At 40.2% G+C, this 25,407-nt stretch overlaps 1 protein-coding gene across 1 annotated transcript in view; it reads left to right on the forward strand.

Moving 5' to 3' along the window:
- The window catches only part of tmem8b (transmembrane protein 8B), a 130,841-nt gene that overhangs the window by 26,436 nt on the left and 78,998 nt on the right, over positions 1-25,407 (forward strand). Inside the window, exons 4-5 of the mRNA XM_067408247.1 lie at positions 15,929-16,062; positions 20,718-20,986. Coding sequence (XP_067264348.1) covers positions 15,929-16,062; positions 20,718-20,986 — 403 coding nt within the window. The remainder of the gene's footprint in view (positions 1-15,928; positions 16,063-20,717; positions 20,987-25,407) is intronic.

The raw sequence follows: 25,407 nt of genomic DNA on the forward strand, positions 1-25,407 counted from the left end.
TCATGATGATAACACCCCCCACCACCACCACCACCAAAAAAACCCAAAAAACATATCAGAAACTCTTCTAATTTAGCATAGCAAAGCATTAAACACTACTAAATCTCCCACTTCTCTTCCTTTCGAGTGCCATGACAAGCATGCCGGGAAATAGCCCGGTTTCAGGTAAATTTAAGTTTGTCTAAATTAAAAGAAACAAGTTCATTGAACTCAAAACAGTGAAACAATTCAGATTCCATCAAAATGTGTGTTTCGTGAACTCAAAAGAAAAAGAAAGTTTTAAATACTAATAAAAGTTCATTTGATTGAACTATTTTGTTTAATTAGAGTTTGCCCTACTCAAAGCATTTGATTATTTTGAGCATTAGGGTTTACAGTGTAAGAGACTTATTTCAAAAACATTGGACCCCAGTCCGAGGTAGTACATTTTAATCGACTTTTGTGTAAAAATGTCTTAATTTTGGCTGGTAAAAAAATTCTGGTATTCCACTCAATAGTTTAAATATGCATATACAGAACATTTGTCCACCATGTATACAGTGTATGCTAGAGCAATAGTAGGAGTAGTATCCCAGCATGCCATTCTAAACATGGCCATGTGCTACTGAAGTCTATGAAAAATCTTTTGCTTTTTCTAATAAGAAAAAAAAAAGGATTATTGAAGCCATCAATGAATTGCTCTTTGCATGTCGGTGTAAATGTCTCACTTATTACCTAGGACACATTGAGACTGTCTTAGTTCTGGTGTATGGCTGCAGAAGTGATTTACAAAATAGTTCATGCTGAAATGAATGAGTCTTCTAATCAAGCTGAGAGCGAATTAGACCTTGATAATACACCAGAGATAATGAGCGACACATGACTCCGAAAACCATCTATGCAATGACACCTGCCCAGTGGTGCAAATCCACCAAAGAGACTTTAATGAAATGAGAATGTGTTCTGCCACCATTACAACAAATACCTCTAGTGTGTCAAGGCTACTTATGAACCGAAGGCTCTGAGACTTTAGCAGATTAGGTGCATTAAGCATTAGAGCAAATGATGAAAAATATGTGGTTTTGATTTGCTGCTTCTTCTGAAATATTGATGTTTACTGTCATAATGAAAGCTGCAAAGAATAAATGGTGGATGATTTGCTTACTTTTTGAATGGGCCGTCGTCAGCGCACTAGCTAGGGAGCTAGCCGCTTCTATGGTGTCCTGTTGTCAAAATCGCTTGAGTGCACTGAAACATACAATCCCTTGAAAATTACCAAAATGCTTCGACTGCTCATTATATTCACTTACCAGAAACATCTCCCAAGAGTAATTATATGAATACAAAATCTTATTTTTTCTGTTTTAAGAGATTTTGTTTGTAATTGTCCATCATCTCTGATGTGCATGAGAGAGTACAACCCTGCAAACCTTTTTTTTTTTTTTTTGTAAAGTATTATATGATAAATAATAGTAAACCTCTTTTTTATTTATACGTTCATTTATGTATCTTCTGCAATTTTATTCTACTGAGATACTAATATTTGTTTTGTAAGCATTTTGTGCCTACCTATATTAATGTACAGTAGTGGCTAATAGTAATGTCCGGCATTACTAAATTGACATCTTCACCCTTTATTCAAATACTTTATTTTTGAAAAATTATTAAAGATTTTGTAAGCATATTACATAGTTGTGCTTAGAGTCAATTGTTTTATTTGTGACAAATGACAAATTGCGCACTCATAATTTTTGGCCAGGCTGTCATACAAAGAAACATTGAACACATGGAAAAACAAGAGTGAAATATTAATAACTAATTATGTTGTATAGTTAATGTATGTTTTTTTTCTCTGAGCTTTTTTTTTTTTTTTTTTTTTTTGATAAATATAAAACCTGTAGCTGTAGTTTTCTCCATTTTTTGCCAAATAATTTTGTCAGATGAATACCTTAACCAAGTTTAGTGTATTTTTCTCCCTTATATGTAAAAATGTATGGGTGTCACATGATCTTCAGCAATACAAGATCAAGAGAAATCATTCTAATATGCTGATTTGGTTCTCAAGAAACATTTGTTATTATTATCAAAGTCTACTATCACATTGGATAAAAACAATAAAACCTACAGTAAACAACAGTGACACATGTAGTAACTAGACAGTCACAAGAACTAAACAAGTCTTTAACTTCATTTTTGATCAATTTAATGCATCCTTGCTGAAAATAAAATAAAAAAGTGTACATATGTTATAATCATGCCATCCATGTCCCAGCTTTAGTGGATGAAAGCCTTTGTTAATTTCACAATTATATGTTCATGATATACTAATTCACATTATGTGGAAAATTTTGAAAGTGAAATGCATTTTATTTGTTGAGGCTTTCTTAAAGATATTTATTTAAATTCTCATATCTTCATACATTAAGGAATATCTAATTATATTATGACTATTGAGGCAGTGAAACCCACAGCATAATTAATCACACACCACTGCAAGCCAATTAGCTCTTTCTGTTGCCCCTCCCGCCCTCTTCAGTATTGGAAGTTGCCGTCACCACTGACAACTGTCTCAGTTATTGTTCAACTGCATTGAACTGACAGATGCAGCAGCAGACTCTCTCTCCCCACCTTATGAAGTAATAACATGGCTGACTGACCTCAACAGGAAGCCAGCAGTGATATGCGGTTGACATTCGACAGCGCTGTGGGTAGAATAAACCTGTGAAAATGACCCCACGTCTCTGGCTGTTGTCCAGTACAAACAACAGAAAAAGTGGAATGTGCACTTTGGAAAGATAATGTATTCTTAGCATGATTCTTAGATATTTAATACCTGTATATATGGTGTGATTGTGTTTCTCTGTGTGAAGATGGTAGGAAAAGAGATTGGCCGAGTGGAGAGGAGGGGTTGTACTACTATGCCATTCGACAATGATGAATGTGTTTAAGGCAGGAGTACCTGCTTGAAAGAAGACGAGGTTTCCATGATGAAACGCTGCATTGTAATTTGCCAGTGTGTGCCACAATAAATAAAAGCTCTTGGATTCTCCCACCTCCTCTCCGTCTTTTATCCCTCCACCTCCCTTTTTCCACACCTCAAGTCTTCATGCAATTGCACTGTGAAAAATGGTCTGTGAATCTGTACAGCCCGTCGGATCTTTAATTAGAGCCCACGCCACAACATCTGCTATATGCTGAAATCAGTGTGTTTTTTACAACTACGAATCTCTTTATAGTACTACCAACTGGTAAAGGTGTAAAGGTGAAAACAAAACAGTTTTTAGTATTGTGAGTACAATAGAGCTGCACATACATTGTAGATATTTAGTGACATTCAATTTACACTACCGTTCATATGTGTGGGGTTGATAAGATTTATGTAGTGTTTTTGAAAGAAGTCTCTTATCCACACCGAGGCAGCATTTATTTGATCAGAAATACTATAAAAACAGTAATATTGTGAAGCATTATTATGACTTAAAGTAACTTTTTAATTTTAATGTATTTTTAAATGTCATTTATTCCTTTGATTGCAAAGCTGAATATTCAACAGCCATTACTTAGTCTTTTTTGTCACATGATCCTTCAGAAATTATTCTAATGTGACAGTTTATTTTAAATATAAATGTCTTTACTGTCGCTTTGATCAATTTAATATGTCCTTGCTGAATAAAATTCTGTAGTCAATATAAATAAAAAAAATCATACTGACACATTTTTTTTTTTAAATGCTAATATTTGTTAGATTTCCTTTTGTTGTTCACATACGCTGTGAAAAAGAATGGTTGGTTTAACTTGAAGTAATTTACCTGGTTGCCTTAACATTTTGAGTTCATTGAAAATAAAAATTTGAGTTAATACAATGAAGGCGATTGGTTTTATCATTAGAAACTAAAAAATTCTGTTATCTGAACCACATTAATTATCAAAGTTGATTTGACAAAAGAACAAATGTTGTGATAAAATTTTGATAATTATTTTAAAGTTTTATGTCTGGCATAATCTGATTCAGCAAAATAAATGCCTCAGATTTCCCCTGTGCTCTATATTATTTTTCTTTTTTCCTCACTTTATTAAAATTTTACATATTAACAAAATATAACATACAATTACAAAACATACATATATAACCTCCATATATATCTTTTATTAATAAAGGATCCACACAACAAATAACAAAACAAAATTAATACTAGAAAAAAACAACAACATAATAATAATAATAATAATAAGATAATACAGAAAAAAAAAAGAAAAAAAAAAACCTATAAAGCTTGGTCATCCAAAACTATAAATAAATGAATAAGATAATAATAATAATAATAAAAAAAGTGAATAATTCTTTACAAAATAAAATCACAGGTACTGACTTATATTTGGGCATATCAAGAGAACAGTCACATGTGGGATCCACTTCAGGATATATTTTTGAAAGGGGTACGGTGCAGAATTTTAAACTGAATCAACGCATGTCTGGCACAAAAAGATGAAGAGTGTACATGCCGTAGAATCTTTTTCCACTGTTCTTCTGAAATAATTTCTCCTATGTCCTCCTCCCACTGAGATTTAATAGTTGCAAGTGGGCATTCACGCAAAGTGCAAATCGCATTATAAAGATATGAGATCATACCCTTCAAAATATGGGTGGGCTTGAAAAAAAGTCAATAGGAGTAGCTCTAGAGAGACTAGGAAATTGAGGGTGCATGTCCTGAACAAAGCTACGAACCTGCAAATACCTAAAAAAGTGGTGTGTAGGCAATGTAAATTTTTCTGCTAGTTGCTGGAAAGATGCAAAGACATTATCTATATATAGATCATTAAATGTTATAATGCCCAGTGCTGACCACTGTGAAAAAGAACTATCCATCAGTGATGGTGGGAAAGCAAAATTTGCTGCTATAGGTGCGAAGATAGAATAGGCTTGTAATCCAAAGTGGTTTCTGAATTGCCTCCAGATTCTCAGCGTAGTTTTAATGATAACATTTTTAGTATAGAGAGACGAAGAGCATTTAATGGGGGTGTGTAATAAGGCTGTCAGTGAAGTGGGCATACATGAAGTAGCCTCCATATTAAACCATCCAGATGAATCTTGAGATTGATCCTGATTTAACCAGTATTGCATGATTCTGAGATTTGTAGCCCAATAATAAAACTGCAAATTAGGTAGAGCCATACCCCCAAGTATTTTGGATCTCTGAAGAAATATTTTACGAATTTTGGGTATTGTTTTATTCCAGATAAATCCTAGGATCAGGGAATCAATTTTACGAAAAAAGTGTTGAGGCAGGAAAATAGGTATACACTGAAAATAATGGGAAAATTTTGGAAGGATATTCATTTTAACTGAATTAATTCTTCCAGCCAAGGATAGTAGCAGCAATCTGGAGTAGCAAATTAGCAAAGTTAAATTTAAAAAGATCTTTGAATTTATCCGTGATGCAGACTCCAAGATAAGTAAATCTATGGTGCGCAATCATAAATGAAAAATTATGTAAAGGATAGTCCCTAGCTGCAGAATTCAATGGAAAATTTTCGCTCTTGCTCAAATTTAATTTGTAACCAGAAATTATTCTGAATGATTTCAAAATATTAAGAGCTGCCGGTATCGACCTAGCTAAGTCAGAAATATAAAGGAGGAGAACATTCGCATACCGCAAGGGGTTCGATAGCGATGGCAAGTGGACCGGTGGAGGGAAAAATAGTCAGAACGGATATTGTTGGTTCTGACAGATGCTTGGGGGGCAGAATATAATAACCTCACCCAAGAAATAAATTTATCACCAAAGCCAAATTTCTTTAGAGTGTAAAAGAGATATTTCCACTCCACCCGGTCAAAAGCCTTCTCTGCATCTAATGAAATTACTGCCTCTGGGACAGCCAAAGAAGAGGGATTATATGCAATGTTAAACAGTTTTCTAATATTAAAAAAAGAATGTCTGTTTTTAATAAACCCAGTCTGGTCTGGAGAAATTATGGTTGGTAACACAGATTCTAGCCGTAAAGCCAGCAACTTAGACAAGAGTTTGAAGTCAACATTAAGAAGGCTGATCGGGCGATAAGAAGTGCAATGCAAGGGATCTTTTTGTTTCTTTCTAAATTAGAGAAATAGAGGCCTGATTAAGTGATTGGGGAAGCTTGAGTGAAAAAAATGAATCAAAATATATTTCAATCAGAATGGGGGCCAGACTGCATAGAGGTAATGGCCCGAGTAAATTCTTCTATAGTGATGGGTTCTTCTAACTGAGCATCAGAATCAACAGTGGGTAGGTTCAGTTCACTAAAAAAGGCATCAAAAGCCTGGGGGTCATCAGTTTGTTCAGATGCATATAAGGAAAAAAAACGCAAACTCCACAAAATGTTCATCTGACAGCATACGAGTGTTTAGACGCCAAGGTGGGCGAGTACCATCAAGCTCCTTAATACAAACCTTCAAACTAACTGCCGCATGGTCTGAGATAACTATAGCACTATATGAGCATGATTCAACAGCAGAAATCAACCTGTTATCTATCAGAAAAAAATCAATCCGAGTGAAAGTATGATGTACTTGAGAAAAGAATGAGTATTCTTTCCCTGATGGGTTGAAAAACCGCTAAGGATCTGAAACATTGAACTGTTCCATAAAAGACTTAATTACCTGTGCAGACTTTGAAGGTGTGTTATGTCTAACAGAGGAGCGATTAAGTTTAGGATTAATCCAGCAGTTAAAATCACCTCCCAGAATAAGATGATGTGAAGATGTATCAGGCAGTACAGAGAATAAATGTCAAAAAAAATGATCATTGTCCCAGTTGGGCGCGTAAACATTAGCGAGAAGAACTGGAAAATTACTGATTTTACCTGAAAAAATAACGAATCTCCCATTAGAATCTGCTATAACATCAGAACACACAAAGGGAATGGACCTGTGTATCAGGATTGCCACACCCCTGGCTTTACCCTGAAATTTAGAGTGGAATACTTGACCAACCCATCTTCTTCTCAACAGTAGGTGGTCTTGAATTCTAAGATGTGTTTCTTGAAGATATACAATGTGGGCTCCTAAATGTTGGAGGTGTTGTAATATCTTGCTACGTTTTATTGGTTCGTTCACTCCGTTACAGTTCCAGCTAACGAAAGTGAAACTCCTCCCGCCTAGCAGATGAGTCGTTCTAGGCTGCGTCATATCCAAAATTGATCAAATTGTAAGTCAGTGAAATCATAACCTTTCCAGTGTGATTGACCAATGGTGATACAGAGACAAAGAAGAAAAAAAAAACAAAAAAAACCCCACACAACTTGCAAAAGCGAACAGTAAAGCAACGTGTAATATAACTAACGTTCTTATGTGTAGGAAGGAAGGGGACAGGGTCGGCGTTCAACTGCTGACTGAGCTTTATTACAAGAATTAGAACCGTCCAACAAAAACTGTGCAAGGCACAACAGCAAATAAAATAATCCACAAAGGGCTTCACTCCAGTCACGGCATCTACAATCCACAAAGGGCTTCACTCCTGGTCACGGCTGTACAATCCACAATGGGCTTCACTCCAGTTAGTCGTGCACCAGCTGCTCAGTCAGCAGTTCCCCTCTCTCTCCCCGACTCCTGCTTCTCGCGGCGTTTTAACCTGTCTCCGCGCCAATTACTGAAATGAGAAACAGGTGTTCGTGATTTACATTTAACTCGCTCACTCACCAAAGATCTCCCGATGCTCTCTCCCGCCGCAGACCTCGCTGAACCACGCCCCCCTCCCCACATACCCCCCCCGCCCGACTCAGGCCGGGGAGCCGTCCGGCCTGCAGCCCCCCCCCCCCCCCATTTCTGGAGAGGAAATCGGCCACAGCCATCTGAACACCCGGCCTGTGGACCACCTTGAACTTAAAAGGCTGTAATGCCAGATACCAACGAGTGATCCGCGCATTGGTATCCTTCATGCGGTGGAGCCACTGCAGGGGAGCGTGGTCCGAACAGAGAGTGAATTCCCGCCCCAGGAGATAATAGCGGAGGGTGAGGACGGCCCATCTAATAGCCAAACACTCTTTCTCAACGGTGCTGTACTTAGCTTCTCTCTTTGAGAGCTTACGGCTAATGTACAGCACCGGCCGTTCCTCACCCTCTATCTCCTGGGACAGGACAGCACCCAGCCCCCTGTCCGACGCGTCAGTCTGCAACAGAAAAGGGAGAGAAAAATCAGGAGAGTGAAGCAATGGCCCGCCACATAGAGCAGCCTTCACCTGGGTGAAGGCCTGCTGGCACAGCTCCGTCCACTGGACCGTATCTGGCGCATCCTTTTTGGTTAGATCAGTCAACGAGCTGGTGAGGGCCGAATAATTAGGAACAAACCTCCTATAATATCCCGCCAGCCCGAGGAACTGTCTAACCTCCTTTTTGGTCTTGGGGCGCGGACAGGTCGCAATCGCTGCCGTCTTATCAATTTGGGGACGCACCTGTCCATGCCCCAAGTGGAAGCCCAGATACCTTACTTCCACGCGCCCAATCGCACACTTCTTCGGGTTGGCCGTGAGCCCGGCCCCCCTCAGCGATCTCAGGACGGCCCTCAAATGCTGCATATGCCGCTGCCAGTCATTACTGAAGATAATAATATCGTCCAGATAGGCAGCAGCATATGCACCATGGGGCCGCAAAATTTTATCCATGAGACGCTGAAAGGTAGCCGGTGCCCCGAACAACCCGAACGGAAGGGTGACGGGTGGTGTAATCCAAACGGCGTCGTGAAAGCCGTCTTTTCTTTGGATAATGGCGACAAGGGGATCTGCCAATACCCTTTCGTTAAGTCCAGTGTCGAATAAAATCGAGCCGTACCTAGCCGGTCAAGCAACTCGTCCACCCGAGGCATTGGATACGCGTCGAATTTCGACACTGCGTTCACCTTGCGATAGTCCACACAGAACCGAACTGAACCGTCCGTCTTGGGAACCAAGACTATCGGGCTCGCCCAGTTACTGCTGGACTCTTCTATTACTCCCATTTCAAGCATAGCTTCTAATTCTGCCTGCACTACATTTTTCTTGTGTTCAGGCAATCTACTCTGACCGGCTGCGAACCACCACGCCCGGCTCTGTCTCGATGTGGTGCTGAATGAGGTTTGTACGGCCCGGTAGGGGAGAAAACACGTCTGCAAACTCTGCTTGTAACTTGGATAAATCAGTGAGCTGTGAGGGCGAGAGGTGATCTCCCCCTGGGGCCAGAGCGAGGGACTGTCTTTTGACATTCGCCTCTGGCCCGAGATCATCCTCTCCGCTAATCACCGTCGCCAGCATCACTGATTCCGCCTCATTCCATTTTTTAAGGAGATTGAGGTGGTAAATCTGACGTGCTCCTCTCCTATCGGAACGCACAACCTCATAATCGAGCTCACCGACTTGCCGTGTCACCACAAACGGTCCTTGCCACTTTGCAAGTAATTTCGAGCTAGACGTGGGAAGCAATACAAAATTACTTTATCTCCCGGTGAAAATTTACGCAAGTTAGCTCCCCTGTTATACAGCTGGCTCTGTCTGTGCTGGGCTTGTAACAAATTCTCCATAGACAGCCGCCCCAACGTGTGGAGTTTTGCTCTCAAGTCCAGCACATACTGAATTTCATTTTTGGCCTGAGATGGTCCGTCCTCCCAAGTCTCTCTTAGGACGTCTAATACCCCCGGGGCTGGCGTCCAAAGAGAAGCTCGAAGGAGAAAACCCCGTGGAGGCTTGCGGGACCTCTCGCACTGCAAATAACAGAGGTTCTAACCACTTATCCCAATTTTTGGCGTCTTCTTGAACGAATTTACGAATCATGGATTTAAGCGTGCGATTAAACCGTTCGACCAGGCCGTCCGTTTGTGGGTGAAAGACGCTGGTACGCACGGATTTAATGCCCAACAATTCGTAAAAGTTCGCGTAACGTGCGTGACATAAACGCCGTGCCTTGATCAGTGAGGATTTCTTTCGGAACCCCCACTCGGGAGATTAAACTAAACAGTGCATCCGCAACACTCTTAGCAGAAATGTTGCGGAGTGGCACTGCTTCAGGATATCGCGTTGCATAATCCACAATGACTAATGCAAAGCGATGCCCTCTTGCTGACCGCTCTAATGGCCCGATGAGGTCCATACCAATTCTTTCGAAGGGGACCTGCATTAATGGGAGGGCGCAACGGCGCTTTTGGGGTGGCCGGTGGGTTAACCAACTGACATTCCCGACAAGACGCGCACCACCTGCGCACATTCTCGTGAATGCCCGGCCAAAAGAATCGGGTCATGAGACGATTTAGTGTTGCCGTTTGTCCTAAATGCCCAGCCATCGGATTAGAATGAGCCGCGTGGAAAAGCATTTCCCTGCGGCTCCTTGGAACTAATAATTGGGTCGTATCTTCTTTTGTCTGAGTGTCTTGGGTCACTCGATACAACCTATCTTTTATGATCGCAAAATACGGATAAGAAAGTGGACGCCCAGGCTGGAGAGGCTGACCATCGATGGTGCTGACCTTTTCAAACGCGTTTTTTAGCGTCTCATCGTGAGACTGCTCCAGGGGAAAGTCATCGCGATCCGAAAGAATAAGTCTTCCAATTTCGCTCTGTTCCCCTGAAGCTGAACTCACCGGTCCCTGATCAGTCTCTCCCGCCTGCACTCGCACCTCCTTATCCCGCGATTTTTTCCCCCAAGAGGCATCCGAGCATAAACACCCCAATAATTTATTAAATGCAGGCCAATTCGTCCCCAAAATTATCGGATGCCGGAGGTGCGGATTAACTGCCACCTCCACCCTATGCTTTTGACCCCTAAATTGAATAACGACGGGCACTAACGGATATTTCACCACATCCCCGTGCACACACCTCACCTTAACCAAGCGGCCTGTATCCAATGCCCCGGACGAAATCAGGCTTTGATGCACCGAGGTTTGGTTACATCCTGAGTCCACCAAAGCCTGATAGGTACCCCCTTGACACTCACAGGTATTTGGAACTCTCCAGCTTGACCGAGTGCATCCTGAGGATCGTCCGGCACCCGGATCAACGTCCCAACCACCATCACTGCACACCTGTCCACAAAGTTCTCCGGGTCCCCGCAACGCCAACAGGCCGGCCCAGACCTGCCCGCCGCTCTTGTGGCAGGGGGAGCGGGTTAAATGGTTGACGCGGAGAGAGGGGAGAAGCAGGAGCGGAGTCCGGCCCGGCAGCAGGAGTCCCGCCCCCTGGGCGGGGCTCTTGGTCCATAATACGGGCCCTGTTCCGTTCCCGCCCCGCCCCGGGGCGGAACACGTGGTGGGCCGGGCGGACGAGACCTGGGTAGAGGGACAGGTTTAGAGAGAGGAATTAAAGAAGGAGAGAGAGGCGGAAGGTAGGGGTTCGCCGACCCCTTGGCACGCCACCATGTGGTCCTCCGCCAGTTCGATGGCTGAGTCCAGCGACGTGGGGCGGTGGCACTGGACCCACTCGGCTGTTTTCTTGGGGAGCCGAGTGATAAACTGCTCCAGTACCACGCGATCGATAATCCGGTCCACGTCGCTTCCCTCAGCCAGTAGCCATTTGCGGCACGAGTCCCGGAGCTGTTGGGCCAACACGAAGGGCCGGCCGGACTCACCCAGGTCCAGGGAGCGGAAGCGTTGACGATGTTGCTCTGGGGTCCGGCCGACCCGCTGAACGATGGCCCGCCGAAGGTCGTCAAAGACCAGGAGGTTCTCTGCTGGCAGCTGCTGCGCCGCCACCTGCGATTCCCCCGAGAGGAGGGGGACCAGCCTCATGGCCCATTGGTCCCGCGGCCAGCCACTTGCCTCGGCTGACCGCTCAAATAAGTCGAGGAAGGCCTCGGGGTCGTCCGACGGCCCCATTTTGTTCAATGGCAGGTGGGTAGGCGCAGCCGGCTGCCCGATGGTCTCCTGGTGAACCTCCCGGTCAATCCAGCTCCGGAACCTCTCGCGGTCCTCCTGCTGGGCCTGCACGATGGCTTGGAAGCGACGTTCTTGGTCGGTGCGCAGGTCCAGCAGGGCTCGATGTTGTTCCTGATGCAGGACCGCGAGGGACGCGATGACTTCCGCAAATGTCGATGGGGAGGACGAAGATTGCATGGCAGCGGCCACCCAGCTTCCTTCCCGGGTTTCGGCACCAGTGTAATATAACTAACGTTCTTATGTGTAGGAAGGAAGGGGACAGGGTCGGCGTTCAACTGCTGACTGAGCTTTATTACAAGAATTAGAACCGTCCAACAAAAACTGTGCAAGGCACAACAGCAAATAAAATAATCCACAAAGGGCTTCACTCCAGTCACGGCATCTACAATCCACAAAGGGCTTCACTCCTGGTCACGGCTGTACAATCCACAATGGGCTTCACTCCAGTTAGTCGTGCACCAGCTGTAATCAGCAGTTCCCCTCTCTCTCCCCGACTCCTGCTTCTCGCGGCGTTTTAACCTGTCTCCGCGCCAATTACTGAAATGAGAAACAGGTGTTCGTGATTTACATTTAACTCGCTCACTCACCAAAGATCTCCCGATGCTCTCTCCCGCCGCAGACCTCGCTGAACCACGCCCCCCTCGCCACACAACGCTTTAACTCCCTGAGGTCTGAATTTTTTCACATTGCAGCAAAACAGACTTAAAATTCTCTGTCATTTCTTGTCATAGAGACATAAGTAATATATCAATTGAAACTATAGAATGTCTTCTTTTATTTGTGTACACTCAGAGTAAAAACACAATGTTGTGCTTTTTGGAAAATAAAGAAAACTAACATGATGCGTGATCTCTCCTCTCCCTCTGAACGAAGTCCAATCTGATAGTTCTCAGAAAATGAACTGTAACTTAAGAATACTAATGACAAAAAAATGACACTTACGTCTAAAGAAACGTTGAAATGTCAGGTTTTAAATCGTGCAAGTCAAATCGAAAACAAACATTCTGTGTTTATGTAATCTGTATGAAAAGAGAGCCATGTCAGAAGTTTGTGATTCAGCTCATTACCCGCTAATGCGGCCAAGCCCACGGAGCCAGCGCTATTCAGACGCAAATTCAGAGGCAATACATGCATTCATCGTCTCAATCGTGTATTTATTGTCTTGAAAAGTGTTTATTTGGATGTTAAAGCCGTGGTTAGCGATCTCTAGAAGACATACCGTTAGTTCCTAGTTCCTTTTCTTCTTTATATGAATTTGTGGCCTAAAGTTGTACAGAGAGCGCCCTCCGGCTGCAAGTATGAATTAAAAACACCATTCCTGAAATGTCCTCTTCTTCTTTAGAATAATTTGTGGACTAAATGTGCACAGAGAGCGCCCTCCGGCTGCAAGTATGAATTAAAAACACAGTATCCAGCACTCATAGTGATGACAATAAATATTACTTCTCAGTATAGAAAATTAACATAAATGTATAAGAATCCATCAATATTTCTCCAAATGTGCATGCTTTTAAGCTAAAAGCCTATATGAAATGCCATAGAGGTAACTTAATTCAGACACTTTGCATCACAGAAAATACATGATATTTTAAAGAATATAATAGAATACCATTAATTTAAATTGTAATAATATTTCACAGTATTGCTGTTTATGATGAGCTGAGACATTATTACAGGGTTTTTTTTTTCACAGCCTACCTGACTGAAAGACCTCATTAATATGCAAGTCATTTCAGGTCATTATTATGTGATTCTTTTGTCTTCTCAGGTGAGAATGGCCCTTTATTCATGCAGATTCACGCCTCCACGCATACTGTGTTTCTTGACAAAAAGTCTCTTACAAAAACTAAATCAATATATTGTTTTATATGAAGGAGTAGGCAGCATAATTTTTACATAATTCTGAAGCAAAAACTCTAGTCTACAACCTCCAATACCCAAAATTCTTGTGAACACAGATTTAATATACTTTTTTTGGCCGTTATTCCTTCAAATATACAAACATGTACATACATGTTCCTCACATATTATTGGAGCCTAGTTTGTGCTGAATACAGTGTAATGACACTTTTGTCATTTATATGTTTATGAATAACTGAAAAAAAGAACAAATGTCAGGGCATGTCAAAACTTCTCCAAGCCCCAAATCAGCCTCAGACTCCAGAGGGTTAACCAACCCAACCCACCCCAGCAGAAGCATCTCAAATGAGATGCATGCATTCTCCTTTTAACACAACTACAATTTACTTTATGCTGCCTCAAGAAAGTGACTAAGTAATTAAAAAAAGTGTAATACAGTGCAATATAAACACATGATTGAACATGTGCAAACTTATCTTAAACTAACAAAGCTATAATATTAGAACCCACGGAGTAGACAAGTTATCTAGCAAGATGATTGCATTTTTCATATTCTGACCGTTTATATTTACAGAGTGACAAAAGACATATTAACTGTATACCTCAAGCATTTGGGGGCAAGATGCGGCGATGGGATCCTCAAACTTGTGTATAGCTCCATTGGGAAGAGTGATCTGCAAAACGGCAGGAAACAGAAGGCCAAATTTAACCCCGGGGCATGAGTGTAGAAGACGTTTTGTGTCCCTGAAGGCAGCCCTTTTCCTGACAACTGCCGTTGTGTAGTCCGCGAAGATAGACAGTTTATTCCCATCGTGAGTCAAAGGAGACAGTTGCGCAGCGCATCGTAGGATCTAATCGCAGGCTTGAAAGTAGTGAACTCTGATGACAATGGGACGGGGGGGTTCCCCTTTCTGTGGCCTCTCACGAAGTGTGCGATGTGCCCGATCAAGCAGAGGCTTTTCCTGGAGATGTAGTAAGCTCTGCAGAAGATGAGCAACAAACTCTATTGGATGCGTGCCCTCAGCTCCCTCAGGTAATCCGACAAGGCGAATGTTATTTCGTCTGGATCTTCCTTCCAGGTCTTCACATTTAGCATCCAGATGTCCCACTTGTTTTTGGAGCATGGAGATTGCGGATTGTAGTTTGGTTATGCGATCACTGTGGTCTGATGCAGAGCGTTCCAGTTCTCTGATAGTGTCAGCATTAGAATCCACTTTCTGCTGCATAGGCCCAAGCCAGTCTTTGACCTCCTGTCTAACAATGGCGATCTCTGAACGCAAATCGGTTGACAGGGAATCGATTTTCTTGCATATGTCATTTTTGACCAACCCCAGCATGCCCTGAATGAGTTTATATTTGCAGATGAACTGTCAGCAGGACTTGTGTTCGCGGAGGCCACATCAGTATCATCCGATGACTGTGCAGTTTTGCCGCGGCTCTTACCCGCGTCCGTTTTCGCTCGAGACGACGACATATTACGGACTTACAGTTTATATGAGTGGACTAACTAGTGATAATAAACTAGTTTTATAACTTGTCCAAAGTAAATATACAAAACTGCGCAAAAAAATTAAATAAATATAGCACTTTCTCACAGAGCAGCGGGGAAACACGTCTTACATCCTACGCAAGGAATAGCGCCCCCCTCTATATTTTTCCATGAAAAATATGAATCTTTTTTTTATATTTTCAATCCTGCCACTTTAAGATGGATCACTTTTGTTGTGTTCCTCATTTTGAAGTCACTTTGCATAAAAGTGTCTGCTACATGAAGAAGTGTAAATGTAAAGGAGATTTCATAGAATGCGGGCTATTGGTTGGATACTTCACTTGTTTTGAATCAGTAAAAGTGGCAGACAGTTCAAAATCTTTTATCTGAATTATTCACCAAGTGGAGAAACGACAATATTGTTTGATCTTTTTCTCTAGAGTCTGAGGTGGGAGTTGTTGTGCAGTTGGGCATGAGAAATATCACAGAGTAAATCATCAGAAGCAATGCAAATGCAATGACAGTTTCCCTCCATTTGAAGTGATCATAAGGCTCTCTCAGTGGGAGTTGCCCTCCTTCCACGAGCATTTCCATATCATGATATGCATGTATACATGTGTTTTGTTGTGATACAGTATTTCATGGCTCAGTTTGTTTGAAGATGGATACTGACTGGATTTCGCCTGTAACTAATTCATTTCCTGTTTGTTTCACTGTTTTTGTGCAGGGTCTTCACGAGGAATGTCAGTACCTATTTCAACCTCAACTCATCGTTCAAAGGCTCATTGGGATTTCAGTGCTGTATCCTGGTTACTTCATTGACCAGATGATTCCTCTTCACAATAGATCTGTACTCTACAAGTAAGTGACTAATTTTAAGGGAAAAAATATATTCAAGCAGGCACACACATACACGCATGTCTGGTTTATCCTTGTAGTGACTCTCCATTGATGTAATGGTTTTTATACTGTACAAACTGTATATTCTACACTGTAAAAAATGACTGTAATTTTAACGGTAAAATAATAAAAATGCTACGATGAAAAGCGGTTAATTGGTTTACAGAAAGTTTCCGTACTATATACACAGTGAATTACTGTAATAGATCTAACGGTACATTTAATGTAGTTTTACGGTAAAATATTGTTAAATTTAAAGTTTTTGGATGTGAAAAATAACAACTCATTGTATAATTTACAGTGAAAAAACGTAAATTGCCATTCCAACAGTTCCCTGTCTTTCACATTTGTTGTATATTCTTTGAAACAACTCTGTTTCTTCTTAGTTTTTCTAATCAGTTATGTACATTAGGGTTTTATGTTGCATCTAATGTTGTTAAATTAATGTTTATTGCATATTTAAAATTTCATGTGTGTTACCATGATGGTGTTTAGTGTTTGTGTGAATGACACTGTGTGCACCTTCTATATATTAGTATTGACCTTCTCAGCTTGTGGAAACGCTGCTTGTGATGAACTTTGATTCATCATGTGACTCTCATCACCACTGTGATTGGTGGTTGTCAGTGTATTACAAAGGAACAAAACAATTAGTACTTTAACTGGTTTGTAAATTAACATTATATCAGTTAATAAGATACTTTTTTTTTACTGTAAATTTAACAAAAAAATGTACAGTGTGTAAAATAAACAGTTATGAATCTTAATTATTACATTATAAACCTTTAAATTATATGGTTTTGAACTGTAAAATAGACAGTAAACTAAGTGCTGTCCTGTAAAACCAAAAAAGTTGCTACCGTATTTTTTGGCGACCAAAAAACCACAGCAACCACAGCTGCCGTTTTTTTACCGTAAATTATACAGGGATTTGTTTTTTCAGTGTATCCCCCTACAATAACCCTACCCCTAAACCTACCCATCACAGAAAACTTTTGCCATTTTTACATTTTCAAAAAAACATAATTTAGTATGTTTATTAATCCATTTCCCCCATGGGGACTGTGGCTGGTCCCCACAATGTAGTAGGGATGGGACGAAATATCGTTTGACAAAATATCGCGATACAAAACGTGACGAAACGCATCGAGGTAGAAAAAAATGGATCACGAAATAAAGATAGATGGCACTGCTGCATGATTTGCGTAGTATATAAATAATTTAGTGTATTATATTTGTGTGTATGTATATGGAGCAGACATACAGTCTATGGTGGCAGGGTAAAAAAACTAAATGAAAAGAAAAAAAAAAAAAAAAATCCGGGGAACGGTGCGGTACGTCGTAACGTCAAGACAGCGCATGTTGCAATAACAACACTGCAGCGAGCTAACAAATATTATTAGCATTAGCACCAACTGCCTTGCCCCCAAACAGCCGACCATGGAGTCAAATGAGGTCGAAATTGAGGACGCTCCGCCTGGATAGTACAAGTCATATGTCTGGCAGTATTTTGGCTTTCTCATTATAAAAGACAAAGACGGCAATCAAGTAACTGACAAGACTAAGACTGTGTGTAAGCTATGCCATGCTGTCATTCCGTACACCACATCCAACACATCAAACATGAACCACCACCTTCAACGTCACCATAAAAATGTGAAGACGGCCCCGGAGAAAACAAGCCTACTGGAGGGACAGCTGACCATGAAACAAGCGCTGACACCAACTCTACCTCCGTCAAGTCCGCGTGCAAAACAGATAACCAGGCTCATTGGCGAATTCGGACTATATGGCTCCATTTAACATGGTAGTGAAACAAAAATAAATAAGTTGTTGTTATACAGTAATATTTTCTTCTTTTTTTTTTTTTTTTGATATCGTATCGTGACGTATCGTATCGTGACACTGGCATATCGAGGTGCATCGTATCGTGAGTTTAAGTGTATCGTCCCATCCCTACAATGTAGGTGATTTCAGGTTTTACTATCCTTGTGGGGACCAGATTTAAATAAAAACTTCTTTTGGCTGATTTATAAGCCTTTTTTTAGTGAGGACCAGTCATATGTCCTCACTAGTGGGTTGTCAAAGTATTTCACAATATAAGTGAGGACATTTGGTCCTCACAAGTATAGCCAAAACAAGTGTACACACACGCACGCACGCACGCACGCACGCACGCACGCACGCGCACACACACACACACACACACACACACACACACACACACACACACACACACACACACACACACACACACACACACACACACACACACACACACACACACACACACACACAAATTAAAGAGATAGTTTACACCAAAAAAAAAAAAAAATGTCATCATTTACACATTCAAATGTCTGGGGTCAGTTTTTTATTTAAAGAAATTAATACTTTTAATTATCAAGGGTGCATTAAGTTGATCAAAAGTGATAGTAAAGACATTTATAATGTTATGAAATATTTTTATTTCAAATAAATATTGTTCTTTTGACGTTTATGTTTATTAAAAATGTATCATGTTCTCCACATAAATATTAAGCAGCACAACTGTTTTCAAAACTGACAATAATAAGAAATCAGCATTAGAATGATTTCTGAAGGATTATGTGACACTGAAGTCTGGAGTAATGATGCTGAAAATTCAGCTTTGCTATTAAAAGAATAAACATTTTAAAATATATTAAAATAGAAAACAGATTGAAATAATATTTCACAATATTAATGTATTTTTGATAAAATAAATGCAGCCCATAAGAGACTTCTTTCAAAAGCATCAAAAAATCTTAGGGACCCCGGACTTTTGAAAGGAGGTGCAATGTGATCCACCCCAAAAAAAAAAAAAAGTGCTATATAGCACTAAAAGTGGTTCTTGACTCATAATATAGAGGAACCACTTTTGGTTTTAAAAGTGCTTTACAGCACCTTATTAGTCAAATGGTACTATGTAGAACCCTTAAGAGGTGCCATATCGCATTTTATTTCTTCAACAAAAATGGTGCTAAACCTTTACGAGCCAAAGAAGTGGTTCTTTGGCTCATAAAGAACCTTTAAAGGGGCTTAACAAGTTCTTTATATGGCAGTGGTGCTATATAGCACCTTAACCACCTCAAAGAACCACTGAAGAATCACTGAAGAACCATACAGGAGCGGTGCTATATAGCACCTCAGTCATCCCAAAGAACCGGTGAAGAACCACTGAAGCACCAAGATTTGGTGCTATACAGCACTTAAAGTGGTTCCCCTATGATTACTAGCCAAAAAAAACACTTTTAATACTACTGTATATAGCACCATTTAACATCTTAAAAGAATAGTTCTATTTGAATAAAACTATTATTTTAAGATGTTAACATTTCTACTCTATTGGTATCTTTGCAGACTTCCACACATCTTTACTTATCGGATACACAAACGCACACACCATGCATTTCTCTCACCTTCTCTCTGAATCTTTCTGCTCTCAACACTTTATCATTCCACACACATCCTCCTCTCAGGCTTCCCTCCATTTCAGGCTTCTACTCTCATTATGTTCAGATATTAAAGCTCTCCTCTCAATTAGCAAATAAAGTCTTTCTAAATGAAAAAGAGGAAAATGGAGGAGGGAGAGGTGATGGAACGCATCCATAAACAACAGGTACACAGAAAAGACCTTGAGCACTGTGGACATTATGAAGATGTGCTTTTTTGTATCATTAAAAGCTGTTTTTAGAAGGACAATAAATTGCAAATTTGTTGGACTTAATCATTAGCTGTTTAATGGATGTCTGGATACTAGTATACACTATTTTATAGTATATAGAATGTCTGCCTCATGAAATAGGTTAATGTGTATGAAGAAATAGGAATCCTATTATACTGTACAGTATGTAATAAAATCCAGTGGACTATGCTTAATATGGACATTAAACATAGCTCTGGTTATTGAGACTGACAAAGATTAAATTAAGTTTGTATAAGAATTTGTATTATTCAAACTAGGACATACTATTTAATCAGTTGTGAAATACAAAACAATGCTGCATAAAATTGGAAGAAGGGATAAATTAACCATGCAATAAATTATTATTTTTTTTAAGATTTTAATTTCAAGGCAACTTTCAAAGACCAAGTTCATGTTCCAAGACATTGGATTTTTCTCAGAGCAATCCAGTGGATCTGTAAACAAATTGTGTTCTGTTTGATTGAGCAGTTGGTGTGCCGTACATATCGTTAATTATCAAAAACCAACAGTCAAAGCCAATTGCGCCATGGCCAAAAATGTAGATATTAATTATTTATTCTAATTTCACAGTTGTTTTCCATCACTGTTCAATTGAAAAGGGCAACTTGCATTAGCTTCCTGATTAGTTGTTATTGATGTAGAAAATTAAGTCCAAGAGATATCACTTCACTGTTTTATACATTTTCAACAAGTTTGTTGAAATGTGCTAAAGTTTAAAGTTCTCCTGAGAGTACCAAAACACATTTCCATTCAAATGTTTCCTTGGCATCTCAATGAGCATACTAATTTTGTTCAATGCAGTCTCTGTTTCTCATGAGACTATGTCCGCTACAGTCAGTGTAGCTTTCAAGCAGATGTCCTCTACATTTCTCTTCCTTGTACCTGGCAGAGTGTTCATCCCAAACTACATCTCTCGGGTGAAGGTACAGCTTGTGGACTGCAATACAAAGAACAGGAGCGGGGAGAGCTGTCCGGTTCTGCTGAAGATTCGCTCAAGGGCCCCGCCGGTGCATAACTCCAGCGCTATGGACTGCAGAGAAAACGTTCCCTGTGAGCTAGAGGTCCCTCTGCCATCCTGGGAGCAGTGGTACTATATTTTGGTGGAGCGTTACCTCAGTAGCTCAGATGTCTACTTTCGTATTGGCATTCAGGTTAAAGGTAAGAACTTGTTTTAAAGAGGCCATATTATGGTGATTTTTTGGGGGGGTCTACTATTAGGTTTTTATGCTTGAATGTTCAAAAAACACATTTTTTTCACATATTTAACATTGTTGCAGCACCTCTCTTCCTAGTCTGTCAGTAACGCTCTATTCAGTAACTATCTCTATGAAGCCCCTCCTTCTGAAAAGTGCAATGTGCTCTGATTGGCTGGATCAGTGTCTTGGTCAACCACTTCAAGCGTGTTTCAGAAATGTCACACTCCTTACCATAACCGTGAGTTTCAACACACTACTAACGCAACACAACCAGGCTTCGCCCATTTTTTTGTGTGTGCCTTGGACGGGAATTATTTTATTTATAATTTATTTATAATTATAATTATATTTATAAGTATCAGGGAGTTTAGAAACAGTGTGCACTGATATAGAGAATAACTCCCTTTGGAGTGGACTTTGTGCTTTATAACTTTGCAGATATTTTTCATGCTCAAACAGCAACATTGTACAGTACAGAAAGTTAAAAATCTAAAAAAAAAAAAAAAACATAATAGGTCCTTTTTAACTTTGACGTTTTATTGGATTAATTATGGTTAGAACCTCAATTGAAACATAATTGTGCAATCATAGTGTCTAATTATTCCATCCTCCACAAGAATCATGGCATATCTTCTCTTTCTTTCTTGTTTTTTATCATGGTCTACGACTTTGCAAAGCCTGTAGCTCTGCATGAACAATACAATGGCTCTAAAAAAATCGTCTGGATTTCATTGCATAGATAAAATATCTATGCAATGAAATTCTGAGTTATGTATATAAATATATATAAATGTGTGTATATATATCTATCTATCTATCTATCTATCTATCTATCTATCTATCTATATATATATATATATATATATATATATATATATATATATATATATATATATTTTTTTTTTTTTTTTTTTTTGCTGCTTCTCTTCGCTTCCTAGCAGAGTAACCACAGGTGTAGTTCATCATATTGATGACAAAAAAGTATTCAAATACATTTTGTCCTCATTTTAAAAAGAATGTCTATTGATCTAAAAGAGATTTATTATTATTTTATGTTTTGCTTAAAATGTGTGTTCAAAAGTTTTGGGTCAGTAAGTTTTTAACATTTTTTTTTTTTAAACAAGTAAATACTGTCATCCAGCAATTATGTATTAAATTGATAAAAAGTGAAAATAATAAAAAAAAAAATTTTTTTGAGCACAAAATCAGCATTTTGGAAGGATTTCTGAAGGATCATGTGACTGAAATTCAGCTTTGCCATCACAAGAATACATTTTAAAATATTATTTTAAACTGTAATATCACAGTGTTACTGTTCTACTGTATTTTTGATTAAATAAATGCAGCCTTGCTGAACATAAGAGACTTCTATTAAAAAGTCTTATTGACCCCAAACTTTTGAATGGTAGTGTAAATGCCACTTGGTTTGGTATGACATAATTGATGCATTAATACTTAATTATCAGCATCTGTTAATCTGAAACTGGTGGAATTTAGGGGCTGTAATCCTTGTAATGCAATTGATTGCATTGCAATGAATTCACAATACAGTGCAATCAGTATTCTGGATTCTGGCATAATTACACATGGGCTTTCCACCAGTAACATGAATTCACACTATGAATAGGTCCACCTGGTAACATTATTTTAGGAAGTTTTGGAGGTATGTTAGTGGATGCCATTGCTAATACTTTCTCTAATTCATTGGTGGTGTAGTGCTTTCGGTTGCAACAATTCCAGCAGATTCTGGTGGAAATATTTTAGTACAGCACAAATGAGAGAGCAACAGCTTGATGGTTTGATCCGGGCTTCATTAATTCTTTATTGGGATTCATCAGTACAAATGTTTCAGGCATATGGCTCCAAGTCATTGTTTGGTTTCAGCATTGCGATGAATTGCATTTGAACATATCTGGAATGTATTCAGACTTCACTGCTAGAAGGGTTTTTACAAAGGCAGGTGTTCTCATGGCCCAGGTGGAGTTGGGAAATTAAAGTATGTTTAGAGAGACAGGCTTTGTTATGAATCTCTGTGACAAATTAGAACCTCGGTGGGCTCAGATGAGGACCCTGTCATGGAATGGAGCCTCCGCCTTTTTCTGACCGATGTTACAATGAAGTCTTGATGAGTTCCATACTTTTCCGTGTCTTGAGTTGTCATGATAAATATGGCAATTCGGCTGCTCGCAAAGTGTGAAATAGATGGGGGACTCAATTCAGTCACATGGACCGTATCATTGCAGCATCAGAAAGTTGCATGCTAACCTTAAATGACTCGCTTTGAGTCAAATTTACTCTTTCTGCTTAAATCTGTACATTATGTTTCAAATTACACAGTTGTTGTTTATAGTACACTGATGAGCCAAAACATTATAACCAGTCACAGGTGAAGTGAATACCATTGATCATCTCCTAACATATTAAGGTCTGGGTTAGGGATGGGCATGATTAATCGACGATCGATAATTGATCGTTAAGAATTTCGTCGATCACGTTAATTTGTTATCGATTAATGCATTTTTTGCATTGCGTAGTGTGAGTCTTGAAGCAATTAAATGAATTTCACTGTGTGGCAGCAATTAAACATTTTACCACCAGGGTGCAATATTTTACACCATACTCGGTTATCTGTGATCTTCCGTTTTGATTCTGAGGGAGAATCCCCCACCCCTGAATTGCACACCTACAGACTGGAAAGTGAACGGAATAAGGTTCCCCGGGCTGGCCAAGTTAGCGCGCAGGTACCTGTGCATCCCGGCAACGTCAGTCCCCTCAGAGCGGGTGTTTTCCGCGGCTGGACTGACGGTCACCAGGTTGCGGTCGCATCTGACCCCAGATCATGTCAACATGCTTATATTTCTCAACAAAAATCAGTAGACTGGTGCAGAAGTTGTATGCGAGTTACTAAAGTTAGTTATTTTTCACGAGGCTTTAAGTAGCCTAATTTGTTAAGTTAGCCTAATTGTTAGGAAGGCTAATATCTGGCTCTTTCTTCTGGCTTGGATAGTTTTGAGTTACATTTTGACAAAACCTGTCAGATCTAAGTATTATTATGTTTTTTAAGTTGTTTAACATGATTCTTTCTTATTATTATTATTTTGGAACAAATGAGGTCTCTGTTTAGAAACGCCGGCTCGCAGCTGCAGGTTCCACTGCTTTAGAGCACCGCATATGCACGCGCATATATGTTTGGTTTGCCTAACTGAATATAGTTTAACTGTCTGCCACAAGTTGATCTTGTAATAAAGGTCTCAACGAGGAAAAACACGCTGTGTTTTTATATTCATTGCATTTTGTATTCATTGTATTCATTGCATTATAATTACACATGAATTATAAAAGTTAAATAATTAATTGTATTATAAAAATATTAATGATTAATCGATAGTCGATCATTAATTCTTCCGACGATCGACTAAGAAAATTTAATCGAATGCCCATCCCTAGTCTGGGTAGATTAGATGGTACCAGTTGGTAGATTAGATGGAATCAGTTCTCAGTTCTCATAATCAACGTGTTGGATACAGGATAAATGGCCAGGAATAAAGATCTGAGCGACTTTGATTAGGGACAAATTGTAATGGCAAGGCAGCTGGGCAGGGCTTGTAGGTTGCTCGTAGTCAGCAGTGGTCCAAGGAGGGACAAACCACAAACCGGTGACAGGGTGATGGTCACCCAAGGCTCATCGATGCACAAGGAAATGAAGGCTTTCCTGTCTGGTCCAAGCCAACAGGTCTCCTGTGGCACAAGTCATGCAAAATTGTAATGATGATTATGGGAGAAATGTGTCACAACACACAGTGCATTGCACTCTGCGTATGGGGCTGTGTAGCCACAGACCAATCAGAGTGCCTATCCACCGTCGAAAGTGCCTACAATGGGCACATGGGCATTCGAACTGACCTTGGAGCAATGGAAAAAGGTTGCCTGGTCTGATAAGTCCCGTTTTCTTTTACAACATGTTGACAGCCTTGTACGTTTGTGCCATTTAGCTGGAGAAGTGATGGTACCAGGATGCACTGTGGGACGATGACAAGCCAGTGGAGGGAGTGTGATGCTCTTGGCAATGTTCTGCTAGGAAACCCTGGGTCCGGCCATTCATGTAGCAGAAATTTGACACGTGCCACCCACCTAAACATTGTTGTAGACCAGGTACACCCCTTCATGACAGTGGTGTTCCTTGTTGGAAGTGGCCTCTTGTTGGAAGCAGGATAATGCACCACACTGCTCACATTGTTCAGGAATGGTTTGAGGAACATAATGAAGAGTTCAAGGTGCTGCCCTGGTCTGCAAATTCCCCAGATCTCAATCCAATTGAGCATCTGTTGGATGTGCTGGACCAACAAGTTTGATCCACCGTGGCTCCACCTTGCAACCCACAAG

Source organism: Chanodichthys erythropterus, chromosome 13 (genome assembly GCF_024489055.1).
Source record: "Chanodichthys erythropterus isolate Z2021 chromosome 13, ASM2448905v1, whole genome shotgun sequence".
Lineage (NCBI taxonomy): Eukaryota > Metazoa > Chordata > Actinopteri > Cypriniformes > Xenocyprididae > Chanodichthys > Chanodichthys erythropterus.